Here is a 22,717-nt window from a genome sequence, read left to right on the forward strand (position 1 = left end):
AACTCTAGGTCATGAGGGTAGGACGGAGAACTGTTCAAGAAAAATTTCTTAACTAGTGAAGAAGATCCCCCATTAGTGAAAAGAATAACTGCTCAAGGCTCTGGTGCTACAAATGGGTGAATGAATCTAGCCCAGAAGTTGGCTTAAGAGATTGAATTAAACCAGGTTGTGAGCTATGCCTTCTCTCCAGTTTAGGGGAGGAATAGTTTTTCATCACCAGAAATTGGCACAACTCATTCTGGTGCTAACAAACAACTGCAGACTTCAGTCTCAACTACTGACTATGGTCCTTCCAGTATTTCATCAAAAGCTAGCTCTTCCAGTTACATATGAACTCCACGAAAGGAGTTTAGGTTCAGTTCTTCCCAGGACCAAATTACATAGATGGAGAACGTGTGAAGAACAACAGATCTTTAAGCCCTGCAAGATAAAGCCCCTTTGACAATGGTTCTTGACTAATTTTAAAAGGCATTCCTACACTGCTCAAAATAAACTTTAGAGTAGTTCGTATTTTTCCTAACATACAAACCCTCAGTCTTTACATGTGGGATCAACTTTCAGCGAGCTGGAAATCTGGCCTTTAAACTTTTGCAAGGTGGTATGGTAAGTTACCGATGGTAGGGGCCGAAGCAGAAGTACCGCCCACCAAATCAGAGTGCTTTCAATTCTGCGCAGTTTTCGTTTGGCCACAGTCTGGTATAGACACGTGTTTATTTCTCTATCCTGCCGTTCGACTATCTCTTCTGTGTTTGAACATACAGTCATAACCCGAATTTATGCAACGTTAGGTTCCAGAACCCCTCGAGCAAGGTGAATTTTCGTGAAAGTTTGGCACGGTCTCTAAAAATGCTAATAAATGCACACTTCTAGAGTTTAAATACTAAACATGACATTAATCATGCTCCCCAAGTATTAAACTAACTTTTAAATGAAATTAAAGTTACTGTAATTTCATTTCAAAGTTAAACAATGCAGTACCATAAAAAAGAAATATATGGCTGACATAAAAACAGCGAGTTGGAAGAGAATTTCTCTCTCTCTCCCCTTCCAACAAATCTATTTTTAGAAGTCTTCTCAACCTATTTTTAATAACTTCTTTATTCTAAGTCTCTTTCTCTTTGTTCTAAACTGCTTTTTCATGAACAAAGTGTTTTTTATTTGGACTAATACAACTCTTCGTTATTATGCCTCTGTGTTTTAAAACTCTTGGTTATTATGTCTCTAACACTCTTAGTTATTATGTATGTATGTTTTAGAACGTACTTGCCACACTAGCACATTTACAAATCATAGATGGTACAGGTAAAATTAGATCAATTTACACTATCTACTGTACAGGTAAAGACATACAGAGAAATAGTAAGCTGTAAAAATGTGTGAGCGCTAACTATGAGAGAGAGAGAGAGAGAGAGAGAGAGAGAGAGAGAGAGAGAGAGAGAGAGAGAGAGAGAGAGAGAGATTGTCTTTACTTAAAATATCAAGTTAAATTATCTATGAATTATTATGGAGACAGAGAGAGAGAGAAAGTTACTCTTACATTAGATATCAAAAGATGGGAATTCATGATTAGAGAGAGAGAGAGAGAGAGAGAGAGAGAGAGAGAGAGAGAGAGAGAGAGAGAGAGAGAGAGAGAGAGAGAGAGAGAGTTATTCTTACGTTAGGTATCAAAAGATGGAAATTCATGATTTATGAAGGAGAGAGAGAGAGAGAGAGAGAGAGAGAGAGAGAGAGAGAGAGAGAGAGAGAGAGAGAGAGAGAGAGAGAGAGAGAGAACCAGAAATCTTTTGACACGCTGTGGGCAAGATTGACATGTCTGACAGCTTTGTCCTCGCCCCTCTTCAAAGGTTTCTCAAAAAATCGGGAATTATATTTGTTTGTTTAAAATATCACATAATTTACTATAGAAATGTATAAATTTATAATTACAATTGTATTATTATTTTACTATTATTGTTGTTGTTGTTGTTATTTAATGTTATCACTCTTATCAATATTTGAAAATTAGTACTTATTATTAAGTAAATCATTTATTTATCAACAAAACAAACCTATACATGTAACCATAAAAATTCTGTCATCTCAGTGAGAGATGAGAGAATTTTTATGGTTACACGTATATGTTTGTTTTGCATGATAAAATAAATAATTTACCTAATAATGAGTACTTAAGTATACCTTAGTTTAACCAGACCTCTGAGCTGATTAACAAGTCTCCTAGGGCTGGCCTGAAGGATCAGATTTATTTTGTGTGGCAAAGAACCAGTTGGTTACCTAGCAACGGGACCTACAGCTTATTGTGGAATCCGAACCACATTATAACAAGAAATGAATTTCTATCACCAGAAATAAATTCCTCTAATTCTTCATTGGCCGGTCGGATAATCGAACACGGGACCACCAGAGTGCTAGCTGAGAACGATACCCACCCGTCCAATGAGGAACTAATAATAATGAGTACCAATTTTCAAATATTAATAAGATAAGACTAATAAAAAAATATATATATAATAATAATAATAATATAATAACAATAACAATAACTGTAATGATAAAATTTATAAATTTCCATAGCAAATTATGTGATATTTTAAACAAACAAATATAATTTCCCGATCTTTTGAGGAACATTTGAAGAGAGGGGAAAGGGCAAAGCTGTCAGACATGTCAATCATTGCCCACAGCGTGTTAAAAGATTTCTGGTGCTATCTCTCTCTCTCTCTTTCTTTTTCTTTGATAAATCATGAATTTCCATCTTTTGATATCTAACATAAGAATAACTTCTCTCTCTCTCTCACGTTATTCTCTGTGTCTCCGTACTAATTCATAAATAATTTAACTTGATATTTCAAGTAAGGACAACCTCTCTCTCTCTCTCCATAATAATTGATAAATAATTTCACTCTCTTAAGTAAAGACAACCCTTATCTCTCTCACTCTCTCTCTCGAGAATTCGCATGTTGCGTGTCTGCGAAAAAGTTTGCGTGTCTGTGAATTTGTGCAACTTGAATTGTGTAAGATCGAGGTATTACTGTATGTTTTTATAATACTGTATGTATATTGTTTATATTTTTGTTTATACTTTGCATATCTTGATATACTGAAACATTTCAATGTTTTTCTATGTCTCACTAATGATATATGATTTGGCCTGTATAAGTTTTGGAGCCTTTCTCCTTATATATAATTTTTTTTACTTTTTTGTATTTACACAACCCATCACCTATCTCCTTAGTATTTGTTTCATGCATTCTGTGGAAAGTTGGAGATTTGAAAGTCTACGGCAGCGTCGTCATCCCCTCGATCCCCCTGTTCGAGTTCATAGGAAAGATGACAAGGCTCCTGTTAAGAAATCCCGTGTAGTAAAGGCTTCAGAAGTTCAGCCGTTTCCTTCTGGGTCCTGCTATCATATGGCAGACTTGAGAGAGTCTGCACGGCTGCGGGAGTGTTTCCAGACTAGGCAGTTGTCGCCTCATCGCTTGCACATCTGTGACAATAGTCTCTGTCATTCCAGAACTCCTCCCTGTTCACACTCTACCGGAGGTCCTCTGATCATCATTTCAGCTCCCAAGAACATGTCGGATCGTCCATCCACATCTGTGAGGACACAAATGTATGCGCGATTACTTCAGTCAAATTGGCCATTCAGCCTTGCTCCTCAGCATCTCCTCGTCTCCCACATTCTCGTTCTCCTAGGAGAATCAAGTTCACGTGGCTGGGGATGTGACAGCATGGATGTACAGCCGTATATCGACACAATGCTGTTGCCCAGGGAGGTGTGGAAGTTATTTCAGGATGGCATGCCTGAGCGGGAATGGACCACCGACCTCGCTCACATGAAGGTTTAGGAAGAGAATGGGATGGCCTACGGACATGCCACGAAGCACCAATTCAAGTTCGATCACCGTCTCGTTCAATTCTATCGAGCGAAGCGCTTTGATAGAACTGCTGTGGACTTCTTGAAAGGTGAAAACTTATGTGCAAGTGCATCAATAGCACTTCTATGCAATGCCTTTCCATCACGTACATGTTTTAGCTTGAGCATCAGCTAACGGCTAATGGATGTTACAATTCCATATACATACAAGTGAAAGGGATCGTTCTGCCAACTTTTGCATCCTTCATAACGTAAGTTGACGGGTCTTATTCACAGGTAGCAGTCAGCCTCCGTTTTCAGTAAATGACCAATTCACTGAACAAACGGCAGGCAGTAGAAGAGACGTGTCTGTCTCAGACACAGCCAATGGCCAATAAGTGAATGCGTACCATCTGGATGGGAGGGATTCCTCATCTTCCGTTGGTAGCCAACTACCAATATCCACCTTGTTTTAAGTTAAATGGCTGGCTCAGCTTGTGCTGAAAATAAATCCCATATGTAACGACCAAGGGTTTGTATAAGTGTAGGATATGTCAACTGAAATCCCAGACAACAGCAAAATTTCATTGAAGATGAAAGAAGGATGACACCACTGTATAAAAAAACTCAGAAGTAAGGAGTGACTATCGAAATTCAAGTTAGATTATACAAATAAAAATAAATTAAACTTAGAACTACAGAATGGTGCAACAACCTGCTCAACAATACAGCTATCACTAAAATAATAAGTTTGTTCATCACATGAACATTAAAAAGTTATAAACAGCTCACCATGCAAACTTTTTATAAATAAATCAGTACCAATCACCGATCATGAGTTGATGGTGCATAAGTATAAGCATGCATCAGTGCTACTTTTCCAGTGCCTGAAACAAACAGGAAAAGCATTTTTGTCCTTAAAAATGTGCACTGATGAAAATAATACAATTAGTGTATACTTAAAAACTTAACACATATTACTTACAATACCTACCGGTAAATTTCCCATCAAGGAGAAACTACCAGGATTTTGTCCCTGCGAAGGTGGACCAGGTCCAAATAAAGAAAATATATTCGGTCGACCCATATTAGGCATCCCACTTCCACGACCATGAGCAATATTGTTTCCAGGGAGATTCATTCGGTTGGTTGGATTCATCATAAGGGTAGACTGTTGAGTGTTCTGCCACTGTAGCAAAAAACAAATCGTTAAAAGTTTAACTTACAAGTACCAACCATGAATAATTAAGTGACTTCACTAAAATTCTGTACACATCTGCCTACTTCAAGGTACTGAAAATTTAAAAGAAGAGTGGTAGTACAATACTTAATAGTAAGAAAAATAGCTGCAACTAATATTACAAAGTTCAAAAATCAAAGGCTGACAATTTAAAAACAACAAATCCTTTCACTTTTGTTTTCCATCCACTGAAATCCAGTTTGGTTGCTCTTTCAGGTGGATGACTGTAGTCATGTTATTTGTACTTGTTGGTACTGTACTTTCTGAATGTTTTTGATCAACTGATCACTGACCTTTTTATTTTTTTAGAGAGAGTATCTAAGGGGTATTTAACATTCCTTAGGTATCAAGAGGATCTGATAGTTGGCGTAAGTGTAGAAGCTCTTGCCTGTCTGATTTCCAATCTTTCAGTCCTTCCTCAGGATGGTACTCAGAATTGTAATACTATGAGTGTGGTCCGACTAATAAATACAGTTGAAACTCTTAAAACCGGCATTCTGTGGTCCGGGAACTCCCGTGGTTTGGCTTGATTTTGAGTCAGCCGCCATTAATTCATTGCGCGGCTACTAGGGTGGCGCCACGTATTGTTTACAACTTCCAGACAGCAAAAACTGGTCATACCTCTTTTGTTTTTATGAAAATGATTGCTAGTAATGAAAACAAGTGAAGTCAAATGTTTTCAATATTAACTTTAAATGAATAAATATATATTTTTAAAGATTCCACTTGAGAAGGCTCCACCCAGACAAAACTTTTAATCAAAACAATGAGACATTTTGCAATGCACGAATTCCTTACTCTTAGATTGCTTAAAAGACCTGTAGTTGACACGGTTCTGGTAATTTCTTTTGTATAGCTGTATATTTGGTAAAACTATAGGGTAACTCCATATGGGCTGCCATGCTGTTGTTATGGATTGGTTCCAAGCATGCGAAAGTCGTTAGAGACCCCTATGTTCAAGAAGGGATTGGTTACGGAAACCTATTATAAAAGGAGCTTTATTAACCTAACATACCCTAACCTAACCTAACCTAGCAGGCCGTGTTACTTAGTTGGGGGCGAACCCTGCCCCCGTGAAGGAAACTCCACTTTTCACTAAAACTTCCCCTATAAAACTGAGTATGCGCGACAGCATTCCAGGATGGCCAGCATACATATACATATCAGCTCTGATGTTAATTACAGGTTAATTACAGTTGACCGCCAAAAAATCACAGTAAATTGTTAATAAGTAACCATAATACTACAGGAAAATTAAATTTCCAAGGTAATACCCAATGTAGAGCAACCCCATAGTTCTATCATATAGGTATTTACCCAATCAATATGCCACCCATGAGATCAGATGATGCTAGAGGTAAGAAGCGCAAGCATAAATCTTTATTTAAGCTAGAAAATGTTTTTCCCATTAGTGAACGTTTAGTGTTTATTTTCCTCAATAGATAGCAGTGAGATTTGTTTATGTTTTCATGTTGACATTCAAATGCACTGAGTGACCGCCAAAATTCATTCTTTATTTTTGTCATTTCATTACCTCTACAATCAAAAGAAATGACAAAGAAACTTATACATGCAGTCCCCGTTATTGGCAGGGGTTCTGCTCTGAGGGTGATGATAACCGAAAATCACTGCTAACTGAAAATTGGCGGTTTTCGGGCTTATTGGCACCAGAAAACGCTGATTTTCAGTTATCGACACCTTTGTTAGGTATGTATTGGCGCCAATACCCAATTATCGGCCCCGATAAGTGGAAATCGGCGATTTTCGGTGCCGAAAATTGCCGATTTTCATCACTAGACAAGCACCGTAAAACCAGATCGCTGTTAACCGAGCCCGCCATTAACCGGGGACTGCCTGTACCAATAATTATGATAGTAAATTTAGGAGACAAAAGTCACCGATAATATTCTGCAGATTCTGAGAAAAGTTACATAGCTGGCTTATGGCTAGGCTAACTTGGGAATGTAGGCTGAATGTGTTAAATAAAGTACACTATTTTAAAGAAAATTATACAGTATGAAGTTATACAATGATGATGATAAAACAGTTCAACCAGACCACTGAGCTGACTATCAGCTCTCATAGGGCTGGCCCAAGGATTTGGATGAAATGACAGGTCTAGGTTTAAAGCCTAGCACTAGGACCAAATAGGTCACTCGATGCAGTGATGAATAAATGAAAATGAAATTAAAAACTGCACAGAGGCACACACTCTCATACTGGAACACACTCACACAATAAATACATACATACTCATGTTTCCATATATACTCACTAAAAAGGTATACTAAAATTTAAAATAAATTTATTAAAATTTTAAAATTTAGTTGTTTTAAAATTCATTAGACCCCTACGGGTTTTCGTATCTATTATTTGCTTTTTATATTTTGTCAATTAGATCACAGCTCCTCATGAACATGAAAATTGGTATTACTGAAAATGTAATAGATTTTGATAAAATTTCCTTCATTGATCTATTTCCAAATTTGATAATCGCTGCAGGTTATATTTTGGACATTCACACAATACATGTTTGACAGTTATCAACACTTTGCAATCTGGGCATTTGGGAGGAGGGACACATGGACTGCTCATTAAGTGTCCATGTGTCAAACGGGTATGGGCTATTCAAGACGCATCAGAATTACTAGTGTGTGTCTCTCTCTGATATGAAGAACTACATTTTCCAACACTGGATTTTATCTGTTTTAATTTATTATTTTCAGGTTCTTCATTCCATATATTTTGCCATTTACTGACAATGATTGTTTTTATATATCTTATATAGTCACTAATAGGGATGTCTACATTTGCTCTTGTCATGTCAACTGCTTCTTTGGCTGCTTTATCAGCCTCTTCATTTCCTTTAATCCCTACAGTGGCAGGGACCCAACATATTTCAATATTTTTTTCCATTATTATACAATTTATGGAGTGAAAACTTAATTTGTTGTACATTATTAATTTTATTATAGCTTTGAATGTCTTTTATAGCGCTTCTGGAGTCACTATAAATAAAAAAATTATTACATGAGGCTTCTCTAATTATTTTTATGGCTGATGCTATTGCACATAACTCAATTGTAAATACTGAGGCATTATCTGGTAGAGAGAACTATTACGTTTTGTCTGGGGACACTGCAGCATACCCAACTCCGTATTTTGACTTAGATCCATTGGTGTATGCTGCGTAATGTGGACCTTTTCAGATTATATGTTCTGTTGTATGTTGTCTATAGTGTTCTGGGGTATATGAATAACTTTTTGATAAGTATTTTAAGTGTGTACAAATTCTCATTTTACTCACTGTCCAAGGAGGTAGCAATTTTAATATTAAAGGTAATTGTATACGGTAAACCCCCCCGTATTCGCGTTCTCATGGTTCGTGGACTCACGCATTCGCAGGTTTCTCTGTGGAACATATCTAGCCATCATTTCATGGAAAATTCGCCAATTAAGCGGTATTTCTCACTGAGAAATATTCACTAATTACTGTATTTTCATATAATTTTCATGAATAAATGCATTTTTGTGATAAAACTATTAAAATACTCAGGTATAAGCATTTTTACAGGGTTTTCTTGGTTTAAGCTATCAAAATGAGCAGTTCTAAGTGTTTTAGAGGGGTTTTAAGCATTCATGGTTTGACCTATTCACGGGGGTGTGGGACGATCCCCTGCGAATACAGGGGTTCACTGTATTTATATTTAGCGACTCAATCTTCTAGCTCTACAGTAAACCCCCCATATTCGCGGTCTCACGATTCGCGGACTCGTCTATTCGCAGATTTCTCTATGGAACATGTATATGCATTACTTGCTGAAAATCCACCCATTCAGTGTTTTTTACTGAGAAATATTCACTAATTACTGTATTTTCATCTCATTTTCATGACTAAATGCACTTGTTGTGATAAAACTATTAAAATACTCAGGTAATGCTCGAGTTAAAATAGTTTACCTTAAGATAATTCGATTTTTCAATGGGGTAAGCAATTAATACCAATACAACAATATTTATAAGATATTTTTAAATTTCCTGCGGGTGCAGGCAGCAGCGTACAACCAAGCAGCGAGAAAGACCAACTTACAATAGACCACCTTCTTTTCCTCCAACTCTTTATCCCATCTTCTAGTTAAAAAAGTAACAGAAAATGATAAAAGTACTGTTAGTAACGTTATTCTCCTGAGTAAATGCATACAGCCATAAACAACCGACCAAGAAACTGCTTTTTTGTTTATCAATGAATATACTGCTAAATTTATCTGCAAGTTGTAGCTGAAGCTGAGAAAACAATGTTGAAGCTGCTAATGACTATAAATTATTGTGCATCAGCAACACAGATAAAACTTGACCATAATTAAAATTGGAGATTAAGTATTTTAATCAAAACTACTGGGCATGAAAGAATGCATTACGGCTATTTTTACGCTGGTAAACAATAAATACGTAAAGCTCGTATTATGATGAAATCAAGTGAAAATAGCAAACGGAATCTTCATTTTTTTACACAAAACAAACGCCCCCAAAACGGCTAACGTCATCTATTAACGAAAAAATACTAAATTAATTTCATGAGACATATATAAGTTATATTTCGACTTAAAAACACTTCGTACAGTATAAACTTCGTACAGTATAACGAAAAATAACCTTGCCCATATAAATAAAGTATCTAGAGATTCATTTATGCTAACTAGAAGCAAAAAAAGCACTCTGAACTGAGTTAAATGGGGTGAAATAAACTTAATGTGTAATTGATTTCCAAACCAAAACATTGATCGCAGTTTATAATACAAAAGCAATATAAGAATATATACAATATTATTGGATACAGTGAATTAAGGCATAGCATTTTAAAGATCCATGGAAAAGATGCATATTCGTTATGTTAATGTTTTTATAATACGATATGTGAATACAGACAGTCCTCGGTTATCGGCAGGGTTCCATTCTAGGGCGTGATGATAACCGAAAATCGCCACTAATCGAAAATCGGCAATTTCCGGCGCTTTTTGGCACCAAAAAGCGCCGATTTTCGGTTATCAGCGCCTCTGTTAGGTATGTATCAGCGCCAATACCCAATTATCGGCTGCAGTAAGCGGAAATCAGCAATTTTCGGTGATGAAAATTGCCGATTTTCGTCACTAGACAAATGCCATAAAACCGGATCGCCATTAACCGGGGACTGCCTGTATAGAGTACAGTATAATGTAGGCTACGCTACCGTATATGCCTACGGTATACCATAGTGTAGGCTAAGCTAATTCTTATTTGTTATTCAATTTCTCTTTGTATTGAATAACCATAAGTCACTCTGCATGAACCTCCAGAATTAGCTGATATTAATAATCATTATACCGTGTATGTATAGAGTATACTTTATATTGTAGGGTAGGCTACCATACATGTATGCATGGTACCGAATACCCTAGTGTAGGCTAGGCTATATTCAAGATAAGTTTTTTCCAACAAACGACAGGTTTTTTTGGAACCTAACCCCATCGTAAGTAGGATAATACCTGTACTGTATAAGCATTTTTAGCATTTTTTTTTTTTGTGGTTAAACTCTCAAAATAGGCAGTTCTAGGTGTTTTTAGAAGGGTTCTAAGTACTTGCGGGTTCTAGCTATTCGCGGTGGGATGTGGTATGCATCCGGGGGGTTTACTTTAATTGGGAAAGGAGGTGGATGATTGTTTATAAATACATCTCTTAATCCAAATAATTTTTTGGTTAGAGAATCATTTGTCTGAATTCTTATAAAGTGAAAACACATGAGAAATAAAATTATAAAACGTGGTGTCAGATCTTAGCCAAGTAGTAGGCTAAGTTGGCAACTAGGCCATTTGTATGTGGAATTAGCTTGCAATAAGCCTGGTCCCAAATTTCCCGAATTTAAGAGGTTGGACTGTAATGACTCCTCAGTCTCCTTCTTCATGACAACTATCTCCTTGCCAGGTTGATTACAGCTAGCATTTGCATTTTCATAACTTATGACACTTCATTTTTATAAGTTAGACAGCATCATCCATTTCACTGACATTTCTTCAAGTCTTCCTGCAACTGTTTTATTACTGTAACACTATCAGCACTGATAGCTATTTGTGTCATTAGAAAACTCATGTGTTACTGGTCATACCCAAGCCTAAGTTTCTTTTACATAATAATTATAGTAGCAACACACAAGGCATAAAACCTTGAGGCACACCAAGTGAAAGAAGGTCCCACTGACAAAAACTCTGTTTTCTGTTACCTAAACAATTTTCTAGCCGTTATCCCACTTCCTCTATTATACCGGCACTTATTACTTTTGTCAAGCTTTTATGTGGCACCTTGTCAAATGACATCTGGAAACCCAGACAGGGTATGTCTGCTACTTTAATCATTTGTGGTAACATATCAATGAAGAAATCTAAAAAGTTGGCTTAGTATGATCTTTCATTATGAAATCCAAGTTGGCTGTCTACAATTAGACTAATTTAAAAATGACAAATTTTAACATTAATTTTTCATAGCTAACAAACCTGTGGTCTTAACATTACGATAAATCTTTTGGTGCTAGCTGGACACCAATAGGAATTGTTTATGCAAGTCACTGGTAGCATCTGGCATCAGTCACAGGGATGAGGGAGGAAGCAGGAAATGACCTAATCTGCAACCCCATGACGTATTTAGTTTTCTTCCATCCCATGGTTAACTAAAAGAGGGGTGGTAGAGGTGGGCAGTAAATGTTAAGACTGCAGGTTTGTTAGCTATGAAAAATACAAATTAATTTAAAAATGACATTTTCATAATAAAATAAAGTTTTATACATATTTACCAAGTACTGTAATTACTTAGCTATTAGTTCACTTTGCATGGCAGCTTGAATTCAAAATTTTGTGGGTAACTCTTCGCACATCTGTGTAGGTGACCAGTTCCACCCACTAGTGCAGGAATAAGATTGGAGGAAGATGATTTTTACATTGTGGATAGAGTGAATGAGAGGTAATGATACGTTGCTGGGGTATGCATTTTTGAAGAAAAGCAGGATAAAAGTATACCTGGAGCGAGAACTGATAGAGACACAAATGCGGAGTGAAACTAGTGTGAAGCTGTATGTGGAGGAGGATGGAAAAGTAAATTTCTGGAGTGGAGGTGTGTGCAATGGAGGACATACAATTGCCGAGAGGTTTGGGGAGTGTGTGGAGTGTGAAAGTCAGGCAGAGAATGAATGTTGGGGTCAACACAAAAAAGTTTGGGTGAAATGTTCGTGTTGGATGGTAGATCTGCGTGTTATGAGATAAGGCAGGTCGCGCATGTGTTTGATGGAATTATGGATATCAAGGCTCCAAAGATGTGTGCAGGTGTGTGGGGATGTGAAAAAGAAAATGTGGAGAGGCATAAATCTGGGTGATAGATTGTTGGGAAGCTTAAGAAGTGTGGTCAATTTGAGTAATGATAAACATGTTAAGGGATATGATGTGATGGCCTAAAGGGAAAAGTAAAAAGAGTGGAGTAAACAAAAGCTTAGGGAAAAGGTGAAATTGAATGAGAAGTTGAGCGAGCAAAATAAAGAGTAAGTGTTTAGTTGTCATGAGAAAGAAAGGGTGTGTTAAGTCAAGGTGATGAGGACTTTGGGACAGCTAGATTGCCGGAGTTCTGTATTCGACTGACTGATGATACCGATTTATCAAACCCCCGAACATTTCCTGTCTCAGGTAACACGAGAGACTGAAGAACAATGTGAGGAATTAGAAAGGATAGGAGTAACTGAACCCAGTAAGAGTGCTTGGAATAGTCCAATTATGCTGGTAAGAAAGCCTGATGGGAGACTGAGAATGTGTAATGATTATCGAAGAGCAAATGAAGTGACAATGAAAGAAAGATTCCCTATGTATGTGGTGTCTGACTGTGTGTACAGTACACATAGGATGAAAGTTTTAAGCAAAGTGGACCTAGTAAGGGGGTATTATCAGATGCCAGTGACAGAGGATTGTTGGCCAATAACTGCTTTCTCGACAACGAAAAAGCAGTATCAGTTCTGTAATCTCAGTTTTCAACTGGCTAAGGCGCCAGCTGTGTTTCAGAAAGCGATGAATGTGGTACCGAGTGGCTTTCCCTGTGAGAATGTGTTGGTGTTTCTTGACAACATTTTGGTGATGATTAAGACTGCAGAAGAGCACAAGAGATTGGTGCGAGCAGTGTTGAAGTAGTTAGAAGAAGTGGGGGTGAAAGTCAAAATTAATAACTGTGAGTGGTTCTTGGAAGAGGTGGAGTTTTTGGGTCATTACATGAGTGAGTCTGGTGTACGAAAGGCAGAAACGCTTGTGGAGAAAGTGATAAATTTCCCTTGACCCAGGACCATTCAAGAGATGCGTGGATTTTGAGACTGATTGAGTTTGGAAGGAAGTTTGTGGAAGATTGTTAGAGAATTGCAAAACCATTGTCAGAATGGACAATCTGTAAGAAGAGTAAAGTTATGAGGTGGGATGAGAGGATGGTGAAAACGTTCGAGAAATTGAAAGAGGAAATGGTGACAGATGTGGAGTTGGTTTACCCTGGCTATAGTGAGGAACCAGTAAGTTAGAAGTGTATACGGATGCGAGTGGAGTGTTGATGGTTGGATGTTTTGGATGTTTGATGCAGAAGCAAGTGGTGAAAGGAATTGAAAGAAACAGAGTAATAGCATATGTCATCAAGGTGTTTAGTTCTGCAGAGCAAAAATATTCTACTATTGAGAGAGAATTGGCTGTGCTGCAAATTTGTGTGAGAGCACTGCAACCATTTTTGTACAGAGTGAGGTTTGTAGTGTGTACAGATCATCAACCTCTAGAGTCTCTGCAAAAAATAAAGAGAATGGATGCTAGCATTGCACGAACAGTAGAGGATTTGAGTGACTTTGATTTTGTGGTAGAATATATCCCAGGTTAAAGGAATATTGTTGCGGACATATCTAAACTACCTGGGGAGGGGAAAGAAGAAAATGAAAGACATAAGACCAGAGTATCAGCTGAGAGAATTGGTAGTAGTACATGAGAGTAACTCTATGTTTGAAAGTGTCTGGTATGAACTGAATGACTTGGTAGATGAAGGTTTGAAGGTGCAGGTGCCTGCAGGTGTGAATGAACTGAGGGTGGAGGTGATTGAGGAGATTTGCAAGAAGCCTGGATGTTTGGGAGTGTCAAATGTGGTGCGGTATCGGAAGAGCTTGAGGGCTATAATGTGTCCTGGAGTAGCCCCATTTCAGGTTTTGGTGGCAGTGAGTATGTAGTGTAAGGTGGTTGAGTCCATACATGCTGGGGGTGAGATACCTATATTGTATCGGCATGAGGGAGTGAAAAAGAGTGAGTGTGACTTGCATCTGCAGTGTTTGAGTGGGGTACACTATAACTGGACTGTAGAGAAGAGCTGTGAAAGGAAGAGTGAGGAGGAAAATGTTGAAGAGAGAACATCAAGAAGTTGTTGGAAGTGGAAGATGATAGTAAGGAGGGAAGTGAAGGGTGTTTGGTTGGTGGAAGAGACAAGTGTCAGTGTATACACAAGAGGGAAATAATGATTGTGGGAGTGGATATCAGTGGAGGAGAGTACTGTGGTTTGGTTGACACAGGAGCACAAATATTGTTGGTGAACGCATGTGTGACTAGGGATGTTGAGAGAGTTAACTGGAGTGTTACAAGGAAAGCGTTAAATGTGTTAATACGAGGTAATACAGGAGGATCAGTTGGATGGATGGAGGTAAGGTTGAAGGTAAAGTTGGGAGAGTTTGAGGTGGATGCATGTTTTGTGGTCCTAGGAGAGAAGCAAATGCTGTATTGTTTCCTGTTTGTGATGGATTTTTTAAGGAAGAATGGAATGGTAGTGGATGTTGGGAAATGAGTTTTGTTGAAAGATGAGGCTGTGATAGGGAAAATTCAAAGTGAGGCAGTAAGTCGTCTGGTTTGGATATAGTGGAGTTGGACAAGACAGAGAATGAATTGCTAACAATAGAGGATGTTGAGAGATGCAGCAGAAGTGTTAGATAGTGAGTGAATTAAAGAGGTGTATTAGAGACAGAGTACATAAGAGATGGCCTTTGTTGTTGAGTAAATGGAAGCAGTGTGCTGAAAGATTTGTGTTGTGTGAAGGAGTGGTGTATTTTGCAAGAGAGGGGATGGGAGAGTTAATAAATGTTCTAATGTTCTCAATGAGTAGGACAGTAGGGATGTGTATGTTAGTCCATGAGGCATATGGGCACATGGGGAAGTTTAAGTAAATCGAGTGTATGAATGAGTGAATGTCTGCCCCATGTTTGAGGAAGATTTGTATGGATGTGGCAGTTAAGTGTGAAGAATGTCAGAAGGGAAAATATCAGAGAGTGTATGCTAGCCCCCTGTTTTGAAGTTGAGTATGAAAGAACCATTTGAGTTAGTGGCAATTAATTGTGGAACTTTGCTGGTAACTGCAAGAGGAAATGTAGGAGTGGCTGTTATGGTAGATCATAAGAGTAGGAGTGGCTGTTACGGTAGATCATAAGAGTAAGTTTGTGAGTTGTGCAGCTGTGAAGAATAAAACTAGTTAGAATGTTCAGTGTGGTCTTGTTGCCTACATGTGTGAGGAAGCTGGTAAGAATGTTAGTGATAATGGACCAGAGTTTGTTCATAGACTGTTTCAGCAAATGTTGAGAGAGAGGGGTATCGAGCATATAGTAACAACCCCATACACGCCAAGTGCGAATGGGTTGGCAAGACAAACTAAAAGGACTGAGTAGAAACAAACTATACGGACTGAGTAAGATGTCATAAATGTTGAATGATTGAGAAGTACTAAGTATACCTTAATTTAACCAGACCACTGAGCTGATTAACAGCTCCCTAGGGCTGGCCCGAAGGATTAGACTTATTTTACGTGGCTAAGAACCAACTGATTACTTAGCAACGGGACCTACAGCTTACTGTGGAATCCGAACCACATTATAGCGAGATATGAATTTCTATCGGGCCTACCGAGTGTTAGGCCACAGCTCTACCGACTCGCCCAACGAAGAGCTGACATGCCTCTGAGTGAATATGTGATGAATTATGAGGTATATGAGTGAGGTTGGATTTGAATGAAGAAGAGCGGGATATGCGGAAGCAGCAGAATGAAAGGTTTGAGAGTTTCAAAGTAGGAGATAAGGTGTTGAAGGAAGTGGTTGAGAAAGGAATACTGACAGTGAGTAAGATACGTGAGAACTATGAAGGTCCGTATGTAGTGAAAACAGTGCGGTCAAATGGGTTGAGTTATATGTTAGAAGACAGGAATGAAGAAGGGAATGTAAAGGTAATAGGAGCACACTATAATCAATTGAGAAGATTGAGAAAACTACCAAAATACATAAAAGAGCACCCCATCACAAAATTGTCAAGGGAGGAGAAGGAAAAGAAGAGTGATGAAATAGAAGATATAAATTGGGGAGATAAACAGCTAGTGTTGGTGGAAAATAAAAGAAGGTCTAAAAGGAGATGTAGAAAGAAAAAGTATACGTTTGCTAGGTTGTTTGGAGAAAGTATGCGTGATGGGTTGTTTGATTTTGAGGGGTTTGAGAAGTCAGTAAGAGTGAGAAGTGAAAATACCCTTGCCGCATTGTTTGGTGGTAGTGTGAATGAAGGTGTAATTGATTTTGAGAGGTTTGAGTGGAATGTGCAAGGGTGAACTTGGTGAGTACAAGGAATGTGGATGAAGATACGCAAGATTTGGATGGGTTGGAAACAACACCGAGTCGTGAGAAAGACAGTACGTACTATGTGTGTGTTTCCTTTGAGTGAAGGTGTTGAAAGAGTAAGTGTGGGAGCGAGTGTGAGTGAGAAAAAGTTAACAGCACTAGGGAGTGTGAGCGGGGGTTTTGGATAACTTGAGATGGAGCGTAGTGGAAATAAAAGAGTGTGTGGAAGAGATGATAAGAGCTATATCAGATGTTTGAGAGATTGAAGCGGACATAAGTCTCCAGAATTTGAATGAGGTTGGTATGAATGGTTCGGAACCAAGGCTGGGTCAAGGTCCAGTCCCAGAGTGGGAATGGGTGGTGAGAAAGGGATTTTGATAAACAAATGGAAATAGGATTTCCTTCATTTTAGTAAGAGGGAGAGTGATGGCATTTAGAAGTTTGGGTTTGTGTCATGAGGTTTGTGTTTTGAAACCATTATATATTGTTTCGTTTGTGTTTTTTTATTATATTTATTTTGTGTGTTTGCTAGTATATGATCGTCTGAGTATTCATGTTTTTTCTATGTTTTACTTGCAGTTTGCTTGCGTGTGTTAGGGTAGAGAGAGGGGTTCCCTTTACCTGATACAGAGAGCAAGAAATCAAAGAAGTGCAAACATAAGAACAGAGATTTTCCTTCAGAGAACAAGGGATTAGAATATTATGAATAGGACAATGAAACAACAGCAAAAGAATTACTCAAAAAAAAGGAACAATTAGAAGAGCAGTTGCAAATAGAGGAAGAAATAACGCAAAGGAGTGAGAACATAGGGAGAGAACGTGAAGCTGCCAGACCTGCCAGACTGCAGAAACAAAAGCACCTGGTCAGGCCACCTTTCTCCCGTTCCTCCGTACATGACGCTAAATCCTAAAAGGTGCCATCTCGACACACTTTCAGCAAAGACGGTTCAACAGCAGTTGGAATAAAAACTAGGTGTTGATCTCTCCAGTAGGAAGAAGGATATCAACGAAATAAGAACGGCTGATGTTGAGCAAGCTAACTCCCACTCTGAAGAAAAAGTCTGAGAAAACTATAATTTTAAGATTGATAAATTAGGTTAAGGTTCTTTAGATAGTAGTGGGAAAACTATAGTATTAAGATTGATAAATTAGGTTAAGGTTCTTTAGATAGTAGTGGGAAAACTATAGTATTAAGATTGATAAATTAGGTTAACGTTCTTTTGATAGTTGTGGGAAAACTATAGTATTAAGATTGATAAATTAGGTTAAGGTTCTTTTGATACTTGTGGGAAAACTATTGTATTAAGATTGAAGTTAGGATAAGTTTTGGTGAACTACAGTATTAAGATTAGATTAAGTTTCTGTTCTGTAGGTTTAGGTAATAAATTAGGTTAAGGAAAGTCAGAGTTTCATTTAGTAACCTCTAAATTTGTTTCCATCATTCTGCACCAATTATGTAAAAGAAAAAGCCCTTACAGCATGACCAACTATCTTGTATTTTAACTTGTTACCAAGTATAGTGATCAGCTTGTCAAAAGCCTTGGCGAAGTCGAGATAGATAGTGCCAATTTCACTGCCCAATCCTAGGTCTCTGATTACCGATTCTGACTGATTACCTGTCATAATGCAATCTCCTTTGTATTAAGACATTTGGTTGTGGGACTAGATTTTTATCGTTCAGATGTCTGATAATTATTCCCACCATAATTTTCTCAAATTTTTTTGTGGAATATTAGTGATACTGAATACACTGATATCATTTTGGGAGGAACCTTTTGCTGTTTGGCTTTAGTGCTGGACATGTGACTGCATGCTTGAAGATTTTTCTAATGTCATTTTTTGTGAATGATTATTAGCATAGGAGAGAGAGTCTTTTCTTAGTTATTTTGCATGATTTCAATGGCATTGCTGGAAAGTGGCCTGGTCCAGTTACAAAGCTGATTCTTTGAGAGCCTATTTCTTTTTTAATCACATCTTCTGAGAAGTCAATATTCAGTAAAGGCAGGCGACAGTTTTCACTGAGGTCAAAGAATGGTATCTCGTTATTCAGATCTGGAACAAATATATCGATAAATAATGCTCTGACAGGTATTTGAAAATCTCTGATGATGTGGTATGGGATCCACTTACTGGAGAATTAAGTCTCTTCTGTTGTTTCATCCAAATGGCCCTCAGTGGAGGCAAAGATCATATATTTCCTGGTGTTGAAGGCCCATTTTTTTTTCCTGAAAAAAGCCTCCATTAGGAGAGAAAAATGGAAGGGGAGAGAGACCAGTTACTCAGACTAAGTACTCTCACAAGAAACTTTCCTGCCCGATTGGAGCTGGATGCCTACACAACTTGTCTGAGCAGCCACCACAGTCCCAAAAGGTGTCCAGGGACTCCTTGGCAACATCCCTCAGGCTAAATAAGGTGTATCATGTTAAGATATACTATGCACTTACTGTTTGCTTTCTCTCTGTACATGTGCATGTATATATAGTTACACAATGCAACACATGCAGATAAACTCTGGACTTACTATGGGCACCCCTACTTTCTCTCTCTCTCATGTACAGTGCCTTTATTGGCATTATTCAAAACAGTACAGCACTGTACCTAATACAGTTATGTAGGGTTATATATATATAATTTTCAGTCTACTTATGAGTGCATGTCTATAAATACGTGGGTGCATTGCATAAGGACAAACTATACATTTACTGTGTGCATGTGCATGTGCTTGCTCTCTCTCTCTCAAAAGAAAAAAAAAAAAAAAAAGGAAAACCATGAATTTGGGGGTTGCTTACCTTTATCTGTAGAGAGAGAGAGAGAGAGAGAGAGAGAGAGAGAGAGAGAGAGAGAGAGAGAGAGAGAGAGATATTTTTTATTTGATTTTATGAAAATCAGGTTTTCAAGCACTGGAGCACATTTGACCATTCTGTGATTAACACCCTGAAAAGAGGGAGTTTGAGATTGTTAGAAAACAAGACTGGGCAGTTCAAAAGTAAAAGTGACGAATTCAAAGGTCTAAAGTGAAACTAGGAGAAAACCCCACAATTGCCCTTGGAAGTAACAGTTACAATGGTTGGTGAAGAAAGGAAGCAGTAGTTGTGGTATACAAAATAACTAAAAAAGTAGGTACTGATAGGGAATGAAAGGACACTGCTAACACCTTTTAGTAATGCTTACAGTGCACCATGTGAGATGCAATGACAGGCACTACCCTCCATTTTAAGAATGATTTTCTATTAATTATTGTATCACCAACATACTTTTCAGTGACAAATAATATTCCTGTTTGACCATATAACCCAATTAATTCAGAACCCATTTTATTTTGCATGATGGCTCTTCATGCTGGCCATATTTATACTGGAACTGGCATGCAAGCTTTGGCACATTAAGGATATAAATATACTGTAAATGTAATTAACCATAAATTTTAAAAAATCAAATCTACTTACAGGGGCAGACCCTCTGGGACCTGGCCATCCATAAGGAGGGACCATGCCGCCTCGACCACCCCTTTGACCACCTCTCATTGCTCCCCTCATTTGTGGTGGTGGTCCTCCTCGACCTCGATGTTTACCACCTCTCTGATTTCTTTGCATATTTATTTGATCCTTAACTTGAACTTGGTCTGAAAAAGAAAGATGAAAATACTGGATGTCTTCAAGTTTTAATTGTTAATAACAAACACGACTGCACCTGAAGACATATTCTGTGACAGCTTACAAAGTACATCTATTCTATGACAGCTTACAAAGTACATCATTAAAAAGTAGGAAATTAATGACTGGAGAGGGAGGATCATGATTATGAAATTTGCTGATTTACAAGCCTATACCACAGCAGAACTGACTGTTGCTATTTTAATGTACTTGAACCAATGCTTCTTAAAAAGTGCCTATAATTAACAAATTTAATAAAAATTGTGAAATAAGTCTGCTCCTTCCAACACAGATATCCAGATAATAATTGTATAACCTTTTAACTATTAAAATACTATAATGACTTTTAGGCTTGAAAGTGTTATGAAGAAACAACGAAAAGTGCCGCACATAAAAATATGGCGGGTCTTAACCTGCATTCTTCTTTTCCTGCTGAGACAAAGATATCCAATACAATTATATTAACCCTTAAACGCCGAGCCTTTATTTACAAAAACGTCTCCCGTATGCCGGCAGCGTTCGGTGAGTTAGCGCCGAAGCGGAAAAAAAGTTTTTTTCAAAAAATCACAGCACGCTTAGTTTTTAAGATTAACAGTTCATTTTTGGCTCCTTTTTTTGTCATTGCCTGAAGTTTAGTATGCAACCATCAGAAATTAAAAAAAATATCATTATCATATATAAATATTGGAATATATGACAGCGAAAAAAAACCCTCTTATATAATTGTATACAAATCGCGCTGTAAGCAAAACGGTTAAAGCTAAAGAGTTAATTTTTTTTAGTTGTATTGTACACTAAATTGCAATGATTTTGGTATATAACAAATTGTAAAACGATCAAAGCAACACAGAAAATATTATCACAAAATGATGCATGAATTCAATAACGCGGATGTAAAAAATGTTTTAAAAAATTCACCATAAATCGAAATATTGTGCTAGAGACTTCCCGTTTGTTGAAAAATGAAGCTAATTGATTTAGTATTACTAGACTGTAAGTGTTTTAGCTTACAATTGCAGTTTTCGAACATTTCGGTCGAGATAAAGTTGACCGAAAGTCGAGTTTTTTCTATTTACCATGATTTATATGAAAATATTTCAAAACTGATAAAGCTACAACCATGAGTTATTTTCTGTTGTATTGTACATGAAATTGCGCACATTTTCATATATAAAACTTTATGTAACGACTAATGTAAAACGGTGCAAATATTACGACAACGAGACGAAAGAATTTCTGAGATGTTCGGCGGAAGTTACCACAAGAGTCGTAAGGAAAATTTTTTTTCAAAAATTCACCATAAATCGAAATACTGTGCTAGAGACTTCCAATTTATTGCAAAATGAAGGTAAACTATTGAATATTACTAGAATGTAAGATTTTTAGCTTACAACTGCATTTTTTTACCATTTCGGTCGAGTTAAAGTTGACCGAAGGTTGAAATTTTGGCAGTTATCGTGATTTATGTGAAAATATTTCAAAACTGATAAAAGCTACAACCATGAGCTATCTTCTGTTGTATTCTACATGAAATTGCAGACATTTTCATAAATAAAAGTTTATGCAACGACTAATGTAAACGATGCAAACATTACGACAACATGACGAAAAGAATTTCTGAGATGTTCGGCCGAGTTACATGCAAGCAGACGTAAGGAAAAAGTTTTTTCAGAAATTCACCATAAATCGAAATATTGTGCTAGAGACTTCCAGTTTGTTGCAAAATGAAGGTACATGATTGAATATTACTAGAATGTAAGAGTTTTAGCTTATAATTGCGTTTTTTTACCATTTCGGTCAAGTTAAAGTTGACCAAGCTTGAAATTTTGGCAGTTATCGTGATTTATGTGAAAATATTTCAAAACTGGTAAAAGCTACAACCATGAGTTATTTTCTGTTGTATTCTACATGAAATTGCACACATTTCATATATAAAACTTTATGTAACGACTAATATAAAACAGTGCAAACATTACGACGTGACGAAAAGAATTTCTGGCGCGGACGTAAGGAAAAGTTTTTTCAAAAATTCACCATAAATCGAAATATTGTGCTAGAGACTTCCAATTGGTTGCAAAATGAAGGTAAATGATTGAATATTACTAGAATGTAAGAGTTTTAGCTTACAATTGCGTTTTTTACCATTTCGGTCGAGTCAAAGTTGACCGAAGTTGAAATTTTGGCAGTTATCGTGATTTATATGAAAAATATTTCAAAACTGATAAAAGCTACATCCATGAGTTATTTTCTGTTGTATTGTACATGAAATTGCGCACATTTTCATATATAAAACTTTATGTAATGGCTAA

General features: G+C 37.3%; 1 protein-coding gene across 2 annotated transcripts in view; it reads right to left on the minus strand.

Moving 5' to 3' along the window:
* Positions 1 to 22,717, minus strand: part of LOC136833773 (ataxin-2 homolog) — a 283,147-nt gene that overhangs the window by 208,163 nt on the left and 52,267 nt on the right. The window contains exons 5-6 of one of the 2 annotated variants that reach the window (XM_067096025.1): positions 20,202 to 20,377; positions 4,848 to 5,042 (exon numbers count right to left, since the gene is read on the minus strand). In XM_067096025.1, coding sequence (XP_066952126.1) covers positions 4,848 to 5,042; positions 20,202 to 20,377 — 371 coding nt within the window. Of the gene's footprint in view, positions 1 to 4,838; positions 5,043 to 20,201; positions 20,378 to 22,717 lie in introns of both variants that reach the window. The other variant, XM_067096024.1, reaches the window with a different exon arrangement.

The sequence above is a fragment of the Macrobrachium rosenbergii genome, chromosome 52, assembly GCF_040412425.1.
Source record: "Macrobrachium rosenbergii isolate ZJJX-2024 chromosome 52, ASM4041242v1, whole genome shotgun sequence".
Lineage (NCBI taxonomy): Eukaryota > Metazoa > Arthropoda > Malacostraca > Decapoda > Palaemonidae > Macrobrachium > Macrobrachium rosenbergii.